This window comes from Microcaecilia unicolor, chromosome 1, assembly GCF_901765095.1.
Source record: "Microcaecilia unicolor chromosome 1, aMicUni1.1, whole genome shotgun sequence".
Taxonomy (NCBI): domain Eukaryota; kingdom Metazoa; phylum Chordata; class Amphibia; order Gymnophiona; family Siphonopidae; genus Microcaecilia; species Microcaecilia unicolor.
Genome location: NC_044031.1, coordinates 619,575,678 through 619,597,861, shown reverse-complemented (window position 1 = coordinate 619,597,861; position 22,184 = coordinate 619,575,678). Strand labels below are relative to the sequence as shown.

The 22,184-nt window shown below is 46.4% G+C and overlaps 1 protein-coding gene across 1 annotated transcript in view; it reads right to left on the bottom strand.

Annotated features, from left to right (window-relative positions):
- Positions 1–2,192: 2,192 nt before the first annotated feature.
- The window catches only part of KIFC2 (kinesin family member C2), a 67,429-nt gene continuing 47,437 nt past the window's right edge, over positions 2,193–22,184 (bottom strand). The window contains exons 8-17 of the mRNA XM_030190245.1: positions 19,319–19,466; positions 17,749–17,879; positions 16,423–16,534; positions 12,502–12,683; positions 11,019–11,123; positions 10,812–10,942; positions 7,259–7,382; positions 5,849–5,978; positions 2,572–2,801; positions 2,193–2,318 (exon numbers count right to left, since the gene is read on the bottom strand). Coding sequence (XP_030046105.1) covers positions 2,193–2,318; positions 2,572–2,801; positions 5,849–5,978; positions 7,259–7,382; positions 10,812–10,942; positions 11,019–11,123; positions 12,502–12,683; positions 16,423–16,534; positions 17,749–17,879; positions 19,319–19,466 — 1,419 coding nt within the window. The remainder of the gene's footprint in view (positions 2,319–2,571; positions 2,802–5,848; positions 5,979–7,258; positions 7,383–10,811; positions 10,943–11,018; positions 11,124–12,501; positions 12,684–16,422; positions 16,535–17,748; positions 17,880–19,318; positions 19,467–22,184) is intronic.

The window sequence follows — 22,184 nt, the reverse complement described above, 5'->3', positions numbered from 1 at the left end:
ATATCATAGTATGTGTTTGTGTTTGTGATTTTAATTCCAGTTCCGGCTCCTGATGACGCCTGTTTAGTGAAATATATCATGTTGGGCCTGGAGATATCGGAAGCAAGCAGTTTTATTTCCACATTGACCCAATTTAGTCCCGGAGGTGGACCCATCTGTTGAGCAGGTGTGAAGATTTGTGAGATGTTATCCAAGTGAACAATAACTACTGGATCTTCCTCGTGCTGAATTGATTGGAGAGATATATTTTTTAAGTATTTATCGAGTTGAGTAGTGAAGACAGCTCATAGCAATGAACAGTTGTTTTCTGAACTGCTCCAGAGAGTGGGGGTAGCTGGGGGTGCTGTCTGGGAAGGATGTGGGTTGTTTATATTTGTGATTGCATATATTTTTTGAATAAAGATTGTTATATAGGTGAAATTTATTAGCAGTGGTAATTGTATATGATTGTAAGTACGTATCATATCATTTCCAGTGATTTCCCCAGATATGGAGGGGTATGTTGCCACTTCCTCCCCCCCACAGGATACCACTACTGTCCAGTTTAAAGCCAGAAGAAATGTGCCTGATCAACAGACATGATATGGAGGTGGGGGAAGGAGAAGATGTGGAGGAAGCCCTCCTGCGTATATTCCAGCAGGGAAGATATCTGAAGAAGGCAGCCATTTCTCCCTCCTGCTTCCCCTGCCATGCACTTGTCCAGCTGGCTCCAGGTCCTCAGGGATGGGTTGACCAAGTTCTCCGGTTCTGCCTCACTGCACAGATGATTTGGAGGTTTCAGTTTCTCTAAGACAAGCTTGCAAATGAGCGTTCAGGCCTCTGAGAGCCGGCACCACATGATGATAACACCCTCCAGCAGAAAAGCATCTTTGCCTCGTTCTTAGATTGAAGAGGTAGTACAACTTGCTATTTCCTCCAAATCTGCCAGAGTTTTGCATTATTCCTCTAGGAAATATTGGACTAGAGGTTTAGGGGCAAAATTAGAGCTGGCTCAGCTCATCCCTGAGGATCGGAACAAGTTGATGACCCCCACCAGCAAAATAAAATATGCCAAGCATTAATGGAATCAACATTAATTATACCATTGTGAGCTTTGTAAAGAATATTGCAGTATAAATCAGGACAACACTGAGTGCTATGAAAACAAGCATTCCCCATCCCAGCCCACAGTTAGCAAAATGTCTTTTTATATGTAGATGTGTGTGCAAGTACATGAAGATGAGCACACACCAGCACCATGGGTCCTTAGGTGGACCAGCTTGAGTTTAGCAGTTCTAAAGAGATTGGTGGCTACAGGGTAACCCTTATTTCCTTCTGACAAAGCCCATCTCACACAGGGACAGGCACAGTGTAGTTTTTAATCCCAACTTCCTTTCAGAAAAGAAAATCTGGCTTTCCATCCCCACAATGCCTGGAGATGTGAATTTCAGAGAATAGGCCTAGACCATCCTGACATAGTTGGTTACAAGTCAGTAGCCAGCAAAAATTGACCCATTCTGAGCAGGCTTCAGAAATAGGATGGAAACCAGAGGAATGAAGGTCGTCTTTCATGGGGGTTTCACAGGGTCATGCAGGGTCGCAAAGCATCTGAGTAATTAGGAACCACTCAACCAATCAGTTCGATCCACATCATGATCAACTTTCTTCTGCAGGTGATGAGCCCAGAGTGGAGGAGTTCATCAATTCGGACAGAGCGTTAACTGCACTAAATACCCTGTACAGAGGTGAGAACACTATTCTGGTCTAGTTTCTCTTCATATAAGGCCTTTCTCAATTATTGTAGCCATGTTATCAGGATTGCTTTGAAATGTCAAAAGAAGACCTCCCCCACACATACACACTTATGTTCCTTATTTTAAGAATCTCCTTATAAGTCCTCTTCCAAAGTTGTAAGGCTCACTTTCAATGGATCACACCTTTATATGTTATAATAACAGCCTCAGTGCACCAAGTGGGTGTTTCCTGGTGGAAGCGTCTGCATTAGTCTTGGTAGCTTTCAGGTTAATGCTGACCAAGCTTCCTAAGCACTGGAAATACATCAGTGTCCTTATTCCTCTGCTGGAGTCTTTCTGTTTTCTAGGTCTCAGCTTTAGGCAGAAAGTCTGATGTCCACCGAGGATCTAGGCCAATATTTCATCCTAAAATGCTGCACAGGCAGCAAATTGCTTGAATCTGGGCTAATTGGATGAGGCTCAGAGCTCCAGCTGTGTAACAGAATCAATCTTCCTGGTGGCTGGGCCAAGCTCTACCTTGCAGACCCGTTGAGCAAACTTGAGAGAACAAACGGTCTCTCCTACATTCTTTTCCAAAGGTGAGATCTACAGAGAAAAGAGAAAGGAACACAAATCGTATCATAGCTTTCAAGAGACACCAGACATCTACACCTATAAGATTAGAGTCCCTGTACTGGCCCCAGTCAACAGCCTTCCCCCATATGCTCCAGTTTCTCCACCCTCCCAAACTTCCTCATCATGCATCCATGCCTTCCCACATAGACTCTTCTTCCTCGTTAAGAAATTGGCCAGCCTACTCCACCCATTTCCCAGCATACATCAGAGCAGTCGTGCCTACCTGCACCATCATCACAGTCTTGTTGCCTTTGCCCAGAGAGTCCTGCAGCAAGTATGTCAGCTTGGAGTTGCGGAAGGGCACATGGCTCTGTTTGGCTCGCAGTGCTTGGATGACTTCCCCTAAGGCCAGCAGAGACTTGTTAATGTTCTGGGCTTCTTTCAGCCGTTCGCCTTCAGCCCCTGACTTCCAGACCCGTTCAGAACCAGCTAGGTCCACCAAGTTGAGCTTTCCTAGTTAGGAGAGAGAGAGGGCTGATTACTGAAATGAGGTGAGGGCTATGTGCTCTGTTCAAAGAAATGCAGCTTATTCTTTAGGTTCTTAGTAAGTGAACGAGACTTGTGTCTATAATTCAGGGCCGCAGAGAGACTAAGCCGGGCCCGAGGCAAGGCCACCACCGGGCCCCCTGCATTAAGATTGGCAGCGCCTCAGCTTCGTTTGGAAAGGCAGATCGCCTCCCTTCGGACCCTCCCTGTGTCCCGCCCTCGCGGAAACTGGAAGTTACGAGGGTGGGACACAGGGAGAGTCCGAAGGGAGGTGATCTGCCTTTCCAAACGGAGCTGAGGTGCTGCCGATCTTAATGGAGGGGGCCCGGTGGCGGATGGAGCCAAGGGCAGGCAGGTGAGACCGGGGAGTGCAGTGCCGGCGGCCTGACCCCGGCGCCGGGCCCCCCCCCCCCTGCAGGCCCGGGCCCAGGGAATTTTGTGCCCCCCCCCCCTCTCAGTGGCCCTGCTATAATCCTGGTATACTAACTTTTTTTGTTTTTTTAAAGGACCTCTTCAGAGATTAGAATCAACTTGTAAATTCTTAGTCACTCTAAACAAAGAATCCCAATATTGTCACTGGTTCAACCATAGATTTTTATAATTTTTTTGTATGTAGTTTTTTCAATTATAATATATATTGGCTCTAGGGTTGATGTAAGTGCTCACACCTCAATTACAGGTGCAAATTTAACCTCTTTATAAAGAAGAGAAGGTGCCTACTCTCCTATGTAGACTAGGGGTCTAAAATTAGAAAGACGTCCATAGTGCTTTGAACCTGTGGCGTAGACACAGGGGGCCTGGGCCCCCTCTCCAATTTGGGTTCAGTCCTCTAAAGTCTGTTGGATTGGCTGGCGAGGGTCCCCAAGCCCCGCCAGCAGAACCTTTCCTGTGGCAATATTCTTCACCACACTGCCTGCTCTGCTTCCTCCTCCCTTGCACATATGCTTGGTTTTAATGAAATTGAGCATGTGTGAGCGGCACCGAGTATTGCCACAAGAAGGCTTCTGCTGGCCAGGGCTTGGGGACCCCCACCAGCCCAGGTATGTGGGGTTGCAGCGGGGGTGGACAGTGGCGGCAGTGGCGTACCAGGGGGGGGGCGGTGGGGTGCACGCCGCTGGGGGGCTGCCGCGCGCCTGTCGGCTCCGCTCGTTCCGTGCTCTCTCTGCCCCGGAACAGGTTACTTCCTGTTCCAGGGCAGAGGGAGCATGGAACAAGTGAAGCTGACAGGCGCGCGGCAGCCCCCCTGCAGGTAAAAATGCACCGGGGGGGGGTGTCCTTTCGCTGGGGGTGGGGGGGGTCGCTGCACCCGAGGGGGGGGGTGCATCGGCGATCCGCCCCGGGTGTCAACCACCCTAGGAACGCCACTGAGTGGCGGGCAAAATGTGCCCCCCCCCACTTTGGGCTCAGCCCCCCCCCCCCCCCCCCTCCCAACATCAAGGTCTGGTTATGCCTTTGCTCTGAACATCTCAAAGATGGCTTCTGTACTGCTTGGGCTCAAATAAAAACACAAGTATCTTTTCTGTATGATTCATAGCAAGAAAGAGACCTGTGCACTTTGGAGCCCACATACAAGTAATTTTTTTCAAACACAGTGCCCTACATTGGGTTTGACGATCGGATTATGGGGCTAAATGTACATGTGTAGCTTGACCCTTTTTCAAAAGATATTGTAGGGCATGCTTTCTGGGGGTAATTCTGTAAAGGCTTTCCCACTGTAACACATGCTTTACAGCTGGGAAATGGCTGTTATAAAATCTGGATGTACACATTCGTACCAACAAAACCGGTGTACTTTTCAGCAGACTGGCTGTAGGCATTGCCAGAGGCATGGTTTGGGTGCAGCAGGGCAGAATTCTTCAGTTTGCATGTACACTTTAAATTCAGTGCATACAATATCAATTTAATATGCAATAGTGCACATTGAAAAGTTTGAATGCACTTTTAACTTGTTTTTTATTTAAAATGAAATGTGCGATAACCAATGCTTTAATCTTCCTGTAGGACTGCATTTAGTGAGTCGTTATTACTCCTTTCGTGAATCTTCGCAAACTTATTTGTTTTGTCAATTTTAGTAGGATGATGCTTTTTGGTTAATTTTAATTTTCATATTAATTTTTTGTAATTCCTGATGTTTTGTATCAATGTCTTTTTACACTTATTGTATCTCGCCTCAAATCTCAAACTGATGGAGCTGGCAGGTGGTAAATCTTCTATAACGTAACATAAAGGTGCAAACCTTGGAAGAATCGAGAGTCCTCCAGTTGCTATTTTAAAAGGATCTGAGAGAATTAAGTAAATTCTCTTCTGAATCAGTAACTTGTCCCTCCTGGACTCGTGCCTTGGACCCCAGACCACAGCATGCCCATTACAGCTCACCCTCACACCAAAATGCACTCCATACACATGATTAATATTTTGTGTCACTCTAACTCTTGAAAAATGTAAGGTTTGGGCTGCAGAACCAGGGGCATAGCCAGACCTCGCAGTGGGAGGGGGCCAGAGCCCAAGGTGGGGGGGCACATTTTGGTCTGCCGCCCTGCTGCCACCCTGCAGCTCCCCACCCACTGCTACAGTAAATACCTTGCCTGGCGGGGATCCTCAACCCCCGCCAGCTGAAGTGTTGTCCAGCACTGGTCTCCGGGGCCAACGTGTTGCCTGCCTGCTCTGTCTTCCCCTCATATCCTGCATGCTCCTTTTAGTGAAATTGAGCATACTTAGTTTCACTAAAAGGATCATGCCGGACATGAGGGGAAAACACAGCAGGGCAGGCAATGCAGCAACGCCAGAGACTGATGCTGGATGCTTCAGCTGGCGGGGGCTGGGGACCCACGGGAAACTTTGGGGGGGGGCCCAGGCTCCCATGGCCCCACATAGGTATGCCACTGGCAGGAACTCAGCCATGTGAACTAAAAGAACATTGTGCTTTCAGAGACAGCAGGAATCACCATCATCGTGGGTGAGAGGAGGTGGTGGTGATAGGGCTACTCATTCCCTCTTATTTCTGAAGGGCTCACCTGAAGTCTTTGTTCCGGTAGTGAGGTCTGTGCCAGTGATTGTGACAGTGAGCAGAGCGTGTGAGCGGGAGCTGCGCTCATTCATATTGGTGCAGTATGTTGCTCTATTCCTGCGCCCCACCAGCAGCACCTATGAAAAGAACCCAACACATGCGTCGCTAGTCAGCTTCTTATGAGTAGGCAACGCACAGTTTGTAATTCATCTTATATGCATTCTTCTACTACTACTTATCAATTCTTTTATAGATTTTACCTCCTCAGTACAGTAGCCAATGGTCTTTAGTTAATAAGGGAATGCCAATTCCCCCCTGCCTCTACCCAAGAAGTCTCATCCCCTGGTAGGATGGGGATTACTAGAAGGGTAAGTTCCCTAGAAAGTCACTGGGGGGAGTGTCTGGGATGTCCCTGGGTGGGAGGAAGCCCAGGGTTCCCTTTGACTGAACAGTGAAAGGGGGAGGAGATTGCAAGGCGATAAGGAGGAGTGTTTACCCTTTTATAGGGGTCTTTGGTTGCTTACAGGTTTAAGCTGCCTGTACTGTCCTTTGCCATTGACCTGGAGGAGGGAAAGGGAAATCCCAGAAAGCAAAGAGGTCCTTTGGCTATAAGAGGCCAGAACAGACAGACAGAACAACTAAGAGGTAAATAGGACAGAACAAACAGAACAAATAAGAGGTAAGGGAATTGAAGGTGGGGATATGGTTGTTGCATATTTCAATCTTTCTAGGTGGAGGGGCTTAGACTGATGTTACTCACATACTTGCAGCTCTGGGATGGGATGCGTATATGAAAACTATTAAAACTTAATTTTGAAAACATTAAATTAAATTGCAACATATTATGAGCATACACTGTATTAACAGACATGACAAAGCAGATGGTTAATGGCTGCCCATTACATAAAGGATCGAGTTTATAGACATCAGTATTTAAAGGTAATGGGGGACAAGGGGCCAGGGTGGCTGAGGAAGAGATAGTACCATAAGAACCCAGACATAACCTATGGTCACAGGGAGAGGTACTTGGTCTAGGACTAACACGTTCAGCCATTGTGCATCATAGCATATCCCCAGCTATTGGCCTATTGTAATGAAACAAGCATCCGCAGGATCCGTGGTTGATGTTTAGATAGCTGTCCTTCGCAAAGCAGCTAAAAACATCTCTTTAGTGTATTGTAGGCCTGGTATGTGGACCGGAGCTGTCTGTGGATGGCTCTATTGTGGTTCTGCTTGTTTTCAGTGTTTGTTGGTTGTTATAATAACCCACCCTAGGTACTATTGTAAAGGTGGGATAACTAATCAACCAACTATCTAAAATAAATAAATAAATAAACGCACCAACCAGAAAATGGCAGAACTCAAATGTCATGCCTGGATTCATTCTGCAGATCACATGACCCTTGACCCTCTGTACCTTTTTTAGGCGACGGAAGCTGCTGACTTCAACACTGGTCAGTCCAGGAACATGCAGCTGGCCACTCCCATCTGGGTGCAGCTTAATGTCCAGTTTCTCTTGCGAATCCTTTCCCAGGAGATCCCTGCAACGAGTGAAAGAAAGCAAGCCACCATCAAAGTCTGTCTACTTCATCAAGGGGTATCTGAAGTATGGGAGCTGGATGAGACTCTAGAGCTTAGAAAAAGCCAAGGCCTTAACCTCAAGAAATATACAGTAACATCACTACTCATAATCACAGGGGTGAAAGGAATTAGTATTACAAGAGTTTTACAGAGGCATTAACACAAAATCCTGGTTAGGTATTTAGTGTGGGATTTAACAGTATTTACTATGAATTAATGATTTTTTTACATATTTATTTATTGGGGTTTATTAAACGCCTTTATGAAAAGATTCACCCAAGGCAGTGTACAGTAGGTACAGTTCAACATCAAGCTTACAATATTGTTGACAGCATAATAGTAGTAAAACGTACAAGTATAAACATAAATACAGTGAAAGAGGAAAACTTGAAAACAGCAAACTGAAACCTAATAATAAGACTACCATGAAACAGGATCAAAAATATACACATTTAACAGCACTGAAATTCAAATAACAGAGACATAAAATGATGCAAGCATATATTAAACATATAACACACTCCTAGTCATGCCAAGGAGAATCACTGAGATAGGGGAGGAGTGAAGGGTGGTGAGAGTGGGTTGAGCAAGAAGACGGATGGATACATATTTTTCTTTACAGTAGACTTGTTATAGGTTGAAAATGGGGGGAGAGGAGGGAATGCTGTATGTGGCTCATTACATCACCATGTGGAACCTGTTAATTTGTTTGTTGACTGTCTGATTGTTGAAGGGTCAAACTTAGTTGGTTGGGAGGGAACTTTGGATGTAATGTTGTGAGTTGTTTCAATAAATACTTATTAAACTTAAAAAAGGAGATCCAATAAATATTGTTTTGCAATCTAAGCGCTATCATTTACAGCAGCTCTATGGCTTATATAAATGATTATGCCTTAATTCTAGACGTGTTTGACATGTTATGCTGTTATTCTATAACGAAAAATATGCATGTCCTTTTCTATAGAACAAGCTACAGGTAGGCGCATTATAGGTGACTCTTTTAAGAGCTGTACTCAAGATGTAGTTCAATGAGTCTCAGAAATGGGATATCTCCAGACTGGAAAGCCGGCCAGAGTAGAGTAGTCAATGGTATTGAAGGCTGATGATAGACCTAATAATACTGGACCGGTGCTATTTAACATATTCATACATTGCTCTGGAAATCAGAATGTCAAGTGAAGTGATTAAATTCGCAGATGACACAAAACTATTCAAAGTTTTCATATGCGGACTGTGAAAAATTGTGGGAAGACCAGGCATCCAAATGGCAGATGTAATTTAATGTGAACAAATGCAAAGTGATGCAGATTGAGGAGAATAATCCAAATCATAGTTACTTGATGCTAGGGTCCACCTTAGGAGTCAGCACCCAAGAAAAAGATCTAGGTGTTATCGTAGACAATAAACTGAAATCTTCAGCCATGTGTGTAGTAGTGGCCAAAAAAGCAAACAAAATGTTAGGAATTATTAGGAAAGTAATGGAAAATAAGATGAAGAATATTATATCACTCCATGTGCGACCTCACCTTGAGTATTGCGTGCAATTCTGGTCACTGTATCTCAAAAAAGATATAGCGGAATTAGCAAAGGTTCAAAAAAGAGTGACCAAAATGATAAAAAGGGATTGAACTCCTCTCATGAGGAAAGGCTAAAGAGGTTAGGGCTCTTCAGCTTGGAAAAGAAATGGCTGAGGGAAGATATGACTGAGGACTATAAAATCCTGAGTGGTGCAGAACATGTAAAAATGAATCAATTTTTTACTCTTTCAAAAAGTACAAGCACCAGGGGACACTCAATGAACTTAAATGATAATACTTTTAAAATGAATAGGAGGAAATATTTTTTTCACTCAACGAATAGTTAAGCTCTGGAACTCATTGCCAGAGGATGTGGTTACAGTAGTTAGCATATCTGGATTCAAAAAAGGTTTGGACAAGTTCTTGGAGGAAAAGTCCATAGTCTGCTATTGAGATAGACATGGGGAAGCCAATGCTGGATGGGTAGCATGGAATGTTGCTACTATTTGGGTTTCTGCCAGGTACTTGTGACCTGGATTGGCCACTGTTGGAAGCAGAATACTGGGCTAGATGGACCCAGTATGGCTGTTCTTATGTTCTGAAGTCTCACTTGGTAGCTGGGGAAGATGAGGAGGTGGAAGCTTCATCAAGGAAGGAGAGACAAGGAAAGGAAGTGAAAAGGTCAGCAAGGTGAGTTTGGAAATACAGGGATCTCAGTAAGGGATACTGGAAGAAGAGGGAGACAAAGTTTAAAGGTGGAGAAGTCAAGGTCAAATTAAAGGGTAAGATAGAGCATGCAGGGTGAGAAGCATCAGTGTGTGTGTTTGGAGGGTGGAGGGGGGATCAGACTGGAAAGGGCTGGGCAGTTCAAGAAACTAACTGAGGGATTTCAGGGACCTGAAGGACTGGGAAGTGAGTGTCAGTAGCCAACACAGAAAGGTGGAAAGGGTAAGAAGTTGATAGAAGTACGTAAAGGCAGGAGTAGGAGAAGATAGAGTCAATAGCAGTGCATTAGGGTAGAGTTTGGGGGACAGGAGCGAGTGACAATGGCAAATTGGGGGTGTGAGGAAGGAAGGGCGAGCTGCAGCAGTATGTCAGTGTCAAGGGGAGAGAGGAGGAGGAGGATTAATTCTAGGACTGGGGGGAGCAGTGGGGCATTGGTTTTGCAGAGGTGGGAGAAAGGGAGAGAAGGTGGGTGGATCACCAGTAGGTACCTCAGTGTGTTGGGGGGAGGAAGAGAGTTCGGTGGGTTGAGAAGGAGGTAGTGGTGTTATGAAGAAGGTGGAGAGAATTGGGGAAAGGAGCACACCATTTCCAATCTGCCCCAACCTGCCTGTCTTTCTGCTCCTGCTGCTTGGTGCTATGAGGTGATACGACATTAAATCATGAGTGTAAAGTGAGATAATCACATGGACATAAAAGTGCATGGACATACTATGGTTAAAATCAAGACTGAGCCTGTCCAGAGGAGCTGGAGTCAGTCAGTGACCCCAGGGTATTGGTTTAAGCCACACTTAAAGAAGAAGATACTAAGAACACAGTGAGAAGAAGAAATAAGATTGAAGGAGTAGGAAGTAGGAGCGGAGGAGTAGCCTAGTGGTTAGTGCAGCGGACTTCGGTCTTGGGGAACTGGGATTGATTCCTGCTGCAGCTCCCTGTGACTCTGGGTAAAAGTCACTTAACCCTCCATCGCCCCAGATAGAAGGACAGAAAGCAGATGGATGTATTTTCTGCTTATAGAATCCTGCAACTTCGGCTCTCATCAGGAAGTCTTCACTCACACAGCCAGCCTGGTAATTGATTAAACCCGTTTCCTCTCACCTTTCTATTGGTGTCTTCCTAAAGATCATCTCCTCCCTGCTTCCCACTTACTTGATGACTTCATTGTAAATCTCCACCATGTTGAGGGTCACGCTGTACTTCCACAGGTCTTCCCTGGCCTCCATTTCCTTGAAGAGAGCCCGCAGAGCCTGCTGGTTAATCCCAGGGTTTTCAGGGGAGCCCTGAAAAGACAGTCTCTCTTAGCTTCTCTTTCCCACAGCTACATGGAAACAGTGTATAACCAAGTCCTCTGCTTACCTCCATAGTGTATGTCTTCCCCGAGCCAGTCTGTCCATATGCAAAGATACAGACATTGTAGCCATTGATACAGGACATTACCAATGGTTCAATCTCCTGAAACACCTATGGATGGAGAGAAGAGGGGGAACATAATTCATATCCTTACTCATCTTTCCAACAGATCTCCAAAATAGGTTTCAATTAAAAATAAATAAATACAATAGCAGGAAACCTGAGGAAGAGGGAATGGAGATGAAGATGGGATTTCAAAACAATATCGGAAGATAAAACATCAGTTCTTATCTCACACTTTGCCCCTCAGTCCTCCCACAGCTAAGCATCCTCTGTGCTTATTCCAGGCTTTACTCTTCACTCCCTAACAGCTAAGAAATTTTTGTTCTTATCCCAGGCTTCAGAGCCGCAGAGAGGGAGGGGCAGGGGGCACAAAATTCCCCGGGCCCAGGGTTTCTCTCTCTCTCCTGCTCCTGCTGGGACCCAAGTGATCACGTCCGAGAGAGAAAACTCCGGCGCCACAGCCGGGCCCCCCCTTGGAGGCTGGGGAGGACCCAGAGGAGCAACTCCAGCGCTGCTCTTCTGCTCAGCTGAGCGGCTGCTTTTCCTCTCAGGGCGCATGCTCGGTTTTCAAACCAAGCATGCCCTGAGAGAAAAAGCAGTCACGGGCAGGCAATCGACAGAAGAGCAGCACTGGAAGACGTCTTCTTCTGGCGGGGCCTTGGGATCCCCACAAGCCAATAAGGTATTTTGCGGGTGCAGCAGCAATCTGGGGGGGGGAGGCAACCTCAAATCAGGGGGGGCGGCGACCGTGGCCCTGCCCCGGGCCGGTGCAGTCTCTTGGCGGCCCTGCCAGGCTTTAGCCCACACTCTCCGACAGCTAAGGATCCTCTGTGCTTATCCCAGACTTTATCCCTCACTCCCCCCACAGCTAAGGATCCTCTATGCTTATCCCAGACTTTACCCTTCACTCCCCCCACAGCTAAGGATCCTCTGTGCTCACACTGGTATTGAATCTTCTCACCTTGGATATCCATATAATACTTAGAGGAAAAAGCACAGGGAATAGAAAACACATTTTTATCCATATGGGGCTGGATTCAGTAAATGGTACTCAAAGTTTGGCATTGAAAATATTTGTTGCAGAATGATATTGCACAAAGGGAGTTCTGGGATCAGCAGCCTGTTCCGGGGCAGAGGGAGCATGGAACGAGCGAAGCCGACAGGCGTGCAGCACCCCCCCCCCCCCCCCCCCCAGCAGGTAAAAATGCACCCGGGGGGCGGCGTTTCGCTGGGGGGAGGTGTCGTTTCACCAGGGGGGGCAAGCATTGGCGATCCGCCCCGGGTATCAGCCGCACTGAATGCCACTGCTGCACCTTGGGATGTTTCATCATCTACTTCTTTGTTAACGTCTGAAGACGCCATCAGGTACCATGGCCTCACTGAACAAGCTCAAATATAAAGGACACAGAATTCCAGCATTGGTTACCTCTTCTTGCGTCGCCTCAGGGAGAAACACCTTGTCGAGTTCAAAGATCCTCTCTTTCCCTTTGTAGGAGACGAGCACCCTGGTGTCATCATGCAGATCTGTGGTCACAGCCGTGCCAGTGGCCCCTTCCTCCCACTCCTGCTCAGTTATGGGCTTCACTCGGCACAGCACCCGGATATTGCCTGATTGACAACAGAGGCAGCCAATCACAAACCAGGGACAAAAGCACATGAGGCATAAAAGACATAATCAGAAGTGCAGAACTGCTGTTGTAGAATTCATGCTCAGGGTGCATGAATTGTGGCTCCATTTCTTGAATTTACCCCATAGGTGCCACAGTTTACATACTACTTTACATGGGCACTTAAATGGTGTTTTAGAATGCTAGTGTAAGGTGGCACCAATGCACCTACATTTAAGTGCTTAAATTACACTCTCAAAATCCCTTTGGCTTATCAGTGGCGTAGTTACGGAGATTTGGCCCTGGACCCCCCTGCCGACGACCCTCTCGATCCCCCCTCCCACCGCCAACCCACCGTCGCCATCGCCTACCGCACAGCCGAGGTCCTCTTCTTCCGGCACAAGGCTTCGTTCTGTTTCCGACTCAGCCCCCCTAATCCCCCCAGCATCCCTCCGATGTCCCTGGTGGCCCAGTGGGCCGCAGGTCAATCCCCCCCCCCCACCTGGTGGTCTAGTGGCCCTTCCCCACCCCCTACCTTCAGTTGGAGGAGGGAGGTGGTCTCCCTCCTCTTCCATTGGTGCCACCACTGTTTGGAAAACAGGATACTGGGCTAGATGGACCATTGGTCTGACCCAGTATGGGTACTCTTATGTTCTTATGAGGAAATAAGGGATAGAGGAGATATGATACAGACATTTAAATACTTAAAATTTATCAACCTAGAAACAAATCTTTTCCAGAGACAGAAAAGTGGTAAAACTAGATACCATAAATTAAGGTTGTGGGGTGGTAGACGTAGGAGAAATGTCAGGAAATATTTTTTCATAGAAAGGGTGGTGGATGCCTGGAATGACCTCCTGGTGGAGGTGGTAGAGACAAAAATAGTGACGGCAGACTGCCAATTTTGGATGGGCCTGAACCCAAAGTGGGTGGGCACAAAATTTTCTCTCTACCCCCCTCCCCCAGCAAAATTTAGTCACGCTAATCAGATGCATTTGTCACACAGGGTAAAGTGCTGCTTTTCAGTGCATCAGATTTCAGAAAATTTATTTAATAGCCTAACACCCTTTTCAGTGAGCTTTCAGAGGCCAAAACCTCCTGCCTAAGGTCAGTATAATGCTGTTACGGTATCCTCTCCTGACCTAAGGAAGGAAGTATTGGTCTCTGAAACTTTATTAACAAAGGTACCATATTACTTTATCCTAAATTAAAAATAAATTTATTTTTTTACCTTTATTGTATGGCCATTTACTTTTTCTCATTGTGTCGCTCCCAGTCTCTAGATTCTGCTTTCCTTCGTTTTCGCTTAACTCTTCTGCCACGGTTTCCTGGCCATTTCTCATTTTTCTCTCCTTTTTCTTTGCTTTCTTCAATATTTTTCTGCCTCTCTCTCTCTGTCCTGATTTAATTCATTCTTACTATCCATTCTTTAATTTCCTTCATCTACTTATGGCTTTTCATCTTTTTCTCACCCTTGTTCTCCCCATGCCCCTTCCTCTTATTCTCCAGTCTTTCAGTACTCTCCTTTTCCATCCAGCAGGGAGGAGCCTGCGAGCCAGCAGCCAATGCCTCAGCAGCCAATGCCTCAAGGCTGCCGAGACAGTGCCTGGCGGTGCCGCGCTTTTTTTTTTTTTTTTTTTAACATTTCTCGCCGTTAGCGCTTCTTCTTTTTGTAGCGCCGGCCCTGCTGCTCAACAGGAAAAGCAGCAGTGGCCGGCAATGGGTGCTGGGGCTGGCGCTGGGTGGGCCTGGACTGAAATTGGGTGGGCCTGGGCCCACCCAGGCCCACCCGTAGCTACGCTCCTGAGTGACGGAATTCAAAAATGCATGGGGCAGACACAAAGGATCCCGAAATAGAAAGAGGACAGTATCAAAACAAAACTTAACACATCAGCAGCTATAAGTTCATTTATGATGGACAGGAGTGGTGCTTAAACTTATTAGTAGCTTGATATACTGTGCTATGTTAATGCCTTCAGAGCAGTTTACAAATACAAAATGATAAACGTCATAGGAAATTATAGGAAAAGGAGCAGGAGTTCCTTAGTGACCATCCTGACAATCCTTCCCCACCCGTCAGGCACGGGCATTTTCACACTCTCCCCCCTCTTTAAAAAAATCATTTCTTTTCTCCTTTTTCCATCAAGAAATCATTTTCCTCTCTCCTCAGAGAATCACTTTCTCCATCACTTTCAAACAGCACACACTTCATATCCAATCCAACATACTTTATTTATCCAACTAATAAACTTGGAAACTAGAATCAGTGAAGCCCAGCCTATGGGTGCAGGACAGAAAAATTTATAAAAGGGATTATGTGGAGAAAATTCTGGTCTTTGGTAGCCCACCCCCGCCGAGACCCTTAGCACTGAGGGGGAAATCTTGGGTACCAAGACAGGAAAAGTTTGCAAATTGTGGTGTTTGGAAGCCTCTGCACAAGGCAGGGGGTGCCTGCAGTGGCAGTGCCTGGGGATAACCGCCCCGGGTGGGGAAAGTGGGAGTGGGTGAGTCTCACTTCTGGCAGGACCTGCATTGCATGAGTGAATGAACCCTGTTCCAGGATGGGACAGAAAGTAACAAAGTAGATGATGTAAGAATGATTAAGGGAACCAGTACAGAAGTTACCATGTGCTGATATCTGGCAGCAAACAGAGGAGATTGATAAGTACCTTATTCTGCTTGCAAATAGAGGAGATATAAAATAGAGCTGAACTATGATTTGCGTGCCCTGACATCATTGAAGAACTTATTTTGCACTGTGCTGACCACCGAAAAGACCCTGAACTATACAGACCAAATTATCACGTTTATGAACTGTTTTCAAGTTACCGTTAGTAAAGTAAGTTGAAGTTTTCTGCAACTGGGACTGCTGACTAGTCTTTGGTGTGCAAGAGAACGAAAGAGTGCTCAGAGAAAGAGTACCCTCGGCCTACAGGAGTAAATCTGGCCCCGACCTATGCCCAGTCCATGTGATCCTGCCAGTGGAACTGTGTGTAAGGCAGAGAAAAAAGTATTCTGATTGTGTGACCCCGGTCCCGGGTGAGGTGGAACAAAATCCTGAGGTGGAGCTGCGCCAGAAGTGTGCCCGGGGTTACGTTTATATTTCTGATACTGTTTCATGTTAGTCCTATTACTAGGTTTTAATTCACCATTTCTAAGTTTACCTCATTGTGTTTATATTTGGTCATTTTAAAAAAATTGTTATGCTGTTAACAAAATTGTAAATTTTATGTTAAATTGTACCTGCTGTACACCACCTTGGGTGAATCTCGTCATAAAGGTGATTAATAAATCCCAATAAATAAATACATAAATGTATGTCTCCCTTTGCACGTTCTGCTCATAACTGTGTATTCAGCAGTGCTACCTAAAAATATAATGTCACTGAATATGCGTATAATTTGAAAAATCTACATCAGACATTTCAAATTATCTGCTGCCCAACCCGCTAAATATCGGCATCTATGTTCCTAGAGAAGAAAGGGAAAGTCTGAGGGAGAGGCAGAAGGAGAGATGGAAAAAAGAAAAACTGAAGATGGAGGAGAGATAAAGAAAGAGAAGTGGAATGAGGAGAGTACGGATGAGAGGGAAGGAGATGATAGAGGGAACAATGGAAAGAAAAGATGAACAGGAGGGATAGAGAAGAGTGGGAGAGTGGATTAAAAGAGAGAAGAGGTAAGGGCTGGAGGGAGAAGGGAAGATAGTGAAGAAAAAAGCAAAAGGAGTCAGTAGCTTCTCACCTTTCAGCTCTACCAGCTGCTCGTGGTACTTCTTCCTGAGCAGCATTTCTCGATTATACTTCTCCAGCAGGTCCCTGTTGGCATTGGACACCTCAGCAACAGCCATGGAGATCTGCAGAAGACAGGACATATGTGGCGCAGTGTCTGGATCAACTTCTGGGATTAATTCTACAAGGAATCTCCTGGGTTTAGGTGTCAAGAATGCACATAAAGGCCAGTGTTCTAGTCATTTACACGTTCTGTGGACAAAGGAACCTTTTCAAGCTACGTGGAATTCTGTAAGTATGTGCTAATATTCAAGGACTCGTACTTTGCATGTTGCCATTCACATCTGTGAAATTTAGGTTAAGTGGCGGGGGAGGGGGAGACACATTTATACACATAGATGATAAAATACAATCATCTATGTATGACTTTTTAAAACAGTCTAAGTGTGAAAAAATAGACCTGTGTTTCGCCTATTACACCAATATTCTATAAAGAAAGGTAGGTGCAGTGGCGTTCCTAGGGGAGCTGACACCCGGGGCGGATCGCCGATGCGCCCCGCCCCCCCCCCCCCCCCCCCCCCCCCCCCGGAACAGCGCGATGCCCCCCCCCAACCGGCGAAAGAACCCCCCCCCGGGTGCACGCCGCTGGGGGAGGGGGGCCACGCGCCTGCCGGCTCTTCGTTTTCATGCTCCCTCTGCCCCGGAACAGGAAGTAACTTGTTCCGGGGCAAAGGGAGCATGAAAAAGAAGAGCCGACAGGCGCGCGGCACCCCCCCAGCGGCGTGCACCCGGGGAGGACCGCCCCCCCCCCCTTGGTACGCCACTGGGTAGGTGCCTACTTTATACAATTACTTATATCATTCATACACAACAAAAGAAGCCAGATGTTTCATGACTTTCTCAGTAGAAAGGTGTTAACCCTCCTGTGCTCACCTTCTCCTGGCCTCCTCAGTAACCAGGTGTTTGAGGCCTACACTTACCTATCTCCTGCCTCCCCAATATCCAGGTGCTTGTGTACCTGATCTCACCTGTCTCCTGGCCTCCTCAATATCCAGGTGTTTGAGACTGGCCTCACCTGTCTCCTGGCCTCCTTAACATCTAGGTGTTTGAGGCCTGGCCTCCTCAATATCCTGGTGTTTGTGTACTTGAACTCACGTGTCTCTTGGCCTCCCCAACATCCAGGTGTTTAAACCTGACCTGTCTCCTGGCTTCCTCAATATCCTGATGTTTGTGTACATGAACTGTCTGCAGGCCTCCTCAATATTCAGGTGTTTGTGTACCTGAACTTACCTGTCTCCTGGCCTCCTCAATATCTAGATGTCTGTATACCTAAACTCACCTGTCTCTTGGCCTGTTTGATGGCAGTTTCATAAAACTCAGAGAAGTTCTTGACCTGGCTCCTAAGGCTGTTGTAGTTGGTTTTCATGTTCTTCAGAACAGGCTGTAATGTGGCCAAACGTGTTTGCACACCTGCAACATAGACACACAAAACGGGAAAAGTACTTAAGCAGTTTTCTGAGATTACTCCATACTAGCAGGCCTGGATAGCTCAACTGGCTCTGCACAATGACACATAAACACCAACTGGTCGATATTCAAAATGATTTAATGGGCTAGAAACAGCCGCTGGCTGGTTAAATTGTTTGTTCAGGGCTATCTGCTAATTTTCAGCGGCACTTAAGTGGTTATCACTGCTGAAAATTAGCAGTTAGCGTCTAAGGGAATGCCGGATCGTTTGGGGGTGTTATGGGGGCCGAGTCATCACTTGGCTGGTTACATGCCGGTATTCAGCACTTAACCGGCCAGGGTAACCACATAAAACACAGTCTTATCTTTATGTGCTAACCCATAGCTGCTTAAGTTCTCAATATCAACTTAACCAGCCATGTGTTAGCCGGCGCCGCATAAACCAGATATTGAATGCCGAAGCTCAGCACTGAATATCCAGGAATAATGCCATCAGTGGTCAGGAAGATACTCACAGCGAATATTGACCCCCAGGTGAGATATTTGCTATTCTAATGCCATCAAGCTGAGCTCTGTGGGATATACACATCAGCCCACTAGTGTCAGGAGTCTGAGTGCTGTGAAATTGTACTGGTAAAAATGTATCCGCTTCTTGAACCACAGCCTGCTGAACATAAAACAGGAGCCCTTTGTAATGTCTGTGCCTTCAGTCTCAGTGCAATTTCTACATGACTCATGCTAATAATTTATAGAGACATAGCTGCCCTTGTGTCTTGATAAAATCAGGCCACAATAGACACCTTCTTGCCCTCTAAACCTGTTATAAAACCACCCCTTAATGCATGATGCCAGCCCAGGGCAGCATCCTGCTCACACCGCCCTCCTTGGCTTGTTATCTATTACAGAGGAAGGGCAACTCATTGGCATGGCAGCCCTGGGAGCTCTAGACGATTGACTAAACTGCGCGACTTGCACATATAAACACAGGGAAAAGTGCCAATTATGTGCGTAAAGCCCCCTAAGCGCTATTCCATGCGTGGCACAGCGCATCACGGTAAGGGGGGGAGGACATGTGGCTGGAGCTTGGTTGGGATGTGGGTGTGCCTCACACTTACACATGTGCTGCTTGCCGCAATTATGCGCTTCTATGCACGTTTGCCATAGGCCTGGTGTAAGTGGCTACATCTACATTTAGGTGCTCCAATGCGGGTTTATGCTAATTATTCCACAATGGAACCTGAGTGTTCCACGCTTTGCATTACAGCACTTACATCTAAGCACCTCTTTTTAGAGCTGCCCCCTAAATCTTCTGTATGCTGAAAGCCAGGCCTGAATATTTCTGGATGTATAAAAGGACAACCCTCTTCCCTACTGCCCATCCCTGCTTCTTCCCCACAGCTGGGCTCTCAAGCACCATGCCAATCACTGCTTCCCCTCTATACCTGAGAACTGCTCTTGCAGCTGGTGCAGGTGCTGCTCTGAACATTCTGATGCCTCCTTGATGGCCTCCTCCTTCTGAGCCTCCAGGTGGCTGATCTCCTGCAGCAGCTCCTCCTTCAGCTTCTCAATCTCGGACTCGTATGCAGAAATCTGCAAGAGATGGAGGATCCAGGCTCTGGTTATAGCAAAGGTGGAAAACTCCTAGCACAAGAGGCACCCAAAATGATACCTCTAGCCATATCTTCTACATATTAAGAATATCTCCCCCCCTCCCCCTCACCAAGTGAGTATATATAAAGCCCTAGTGATCCTGTCACATTCTAGGGATTGGTTCTAATCCCAGTCATCAGAGCAGTCTGGCCAGTTTGGTTTTCAGGATATCTTCTATTTTCAACCCTAGGAGGTCATAGCAGTGAGAAATGCAGTTGACTAGCCAGTTCAATAAAGTTCTTTTAATCAACACAATTTCTACCTTTCTAGATTCAAGGGAGATGAAATGTTGCCCTGCTGCTGCACGCCATCACTTTGTCATGAGAATCCTCTGGCTTCCCTGCCTCAGCTCACTGGAGAAGAGTTCCATCGCTACCGGCACTGGCATATGCAGGATTCCATGGAGGAACTCACTCCTCGGGGAAAAATGACACCACATGCTCCAGGTTTGCAGAAGGCTCTGACTCTCTTCGCGGGCCAGGTGAGCCATCCTTGGCAGGTGGTAGTTTGTCATGAAGGTCTCCATAGTAGTTCAGGCATTGAGGAAGACACCAGTGCAGTAGTTAATGCACTCAGATTTCCTTTCTATTTCTTCGGCATAAATAAATGAGAGGAAAAAGAAGCCATCATGAAAGCATTCTCCTTATTAACCACTTCAATTTATTTTTTAAACTAAACTCCTTGCATGTGAGCCCCCTTTTTATACTGGATGCAACTGTGTTCAAAACACAATCCAGTTAATTTCATGAATCGGTTAAACCAAGTAAATAAAACCAGTGTTGAGGCTCCTGGAATGGGAAGTCCTTTGACTACTTGCTGCACATTTCTCACTGTTGGAGGGAATGACCAGTCCAGCTTGTTATTGTTACTCAGTGTGTCAATGGCTGGTTCAACTGGTTCCACTGGAATTGCAGTGTCCGCTGTAGCTGGTGCATGCAGTAACACATATACAAGCTTATAGGGAAGACAGATGTCAAATGGTCAAGGAGAACAAACAGAAGAGGCTGAGATCCCAAGTAAATGCTCTTTGGATTGGAAGGAGAAGCTTCCCAGCAGGGGACCTACTATTAACACTGCAGCCCATTGGATCATTAAAGATGGCTGCATGGTTGATTTTGTGGCATTCATAATGAATTGCAGTAATTGTGGCACATAACTTCTCTTTTGTAGAGTGTGGCTGGCTTCTTGGGGAACCAGTGATCCAGATATGGAAAAATAAAGATTCTCTCCTTGCAATTCTATAAGTGGGTTCTAGAGACCCTGACTCAGTGCAGTGAGAGCCTATTCTGTAATGGATCTGGGTGCCCAGATGCCATTACTGACTCCTTTGGTTAAGACAGGGATCACAAACTCTAGGGAGTTATGCCATCCAGTTCTGAACCTTGGCATCAGAGTTAAACTGGAATAATGAGAGTCTTCTGGTGGTCTTCTGGCAGGGGCTGGCTCCTCAAATTAAGGATCAGCTGGCAGGACAAGACTTTCCTTCGGCACTGCATGACCTCATCAGCCTCTGCACCCAGGTTGACGTCTGGTTTCAGGAATGAGCTTGGGATCCACAGTCCTTCCACAAGATGGTTTGCTTGGCACCCACCTTTCAGTGGGCTATGCACCTTCCCAGTTAGAAGGCTGAATCCTCAGATATTATGGAACCCATGCAAGTGGATCGCTTTTCCATTTTGAAGTAGGAAAGGCAGAGACACCAGCCTTACCTCTGGTGGGTTAGCCCAGCCTATCTTCAGCTCCAGTTTCCTCTGCTCCAGAGCTTCTTCAGCCCAACCTTCTTCAGCTCCAGAGTGTCTTCTGCTCCAGAGCATCTTCAACCCAGCCAATCTTCAGTCCAGGCTGTCCATAGTTTCAGCCTAACCTTGTCATCATTCCAGCTCATCTCCTAGACCTCCACCTGCCCAATCTCTATCCACCAGACCGAATCATATTCTAACTATCTCACACCTAGCACAGGACTAATTCACCTGCTTCCAGCTGGGGCCTAGCTAACCTCCGGGTTGGCTAGGCAGCGTCAAACCAGCTGTGGTTCAACGGCTCACCCCTCTGGTCCCCTGACACTACACTTTCACACAATGAGGTGTGTACCTGGGAGCACCTAGTTATAGAAGTGGCCTTCATGTAAATACTTTTGGAGCTGCCATAAGACCAAGCAATGAATGTGATGTGCAGAGAGTGGATTAATAATATCAGTATATGCATGTTTGAAATCCAGGGAGCATAGTCAGTCTTTCAGATCCAGAAGAGCTAGAAAAGAATTCAACATGTTTATTTTGAACTTTTCTCAAAGAAGAAGCTTATGAAAATCTCTCAGATCTTCAGGAGGTTTCAAACCTCCCAATTTCTTTAGAATTAAGAAATAGCTGGAGTAGAAAACCTTCAGACTGATATTCAGAAGTACTTATCAGTAAACAGGCGCTGCTAACACTGGATAAGTGCCAGTTGGCTGGATATTCAGTAGCAGTGACTGGATAGTACCACTGAATTTTTCCTCTGACCACCTTCACACCATCCATCCAGTGCCCAGGTGGTCTGGGGGTGATGCTTGGGCGAAAACGGAGATTATCTGGTTAGCCACAATATTCAAACCACTAACCGGAGAGCTAAGTAGGTAAAGTTAGGACAGCAAACAGGCTGGTTAAAAAACAGAACACA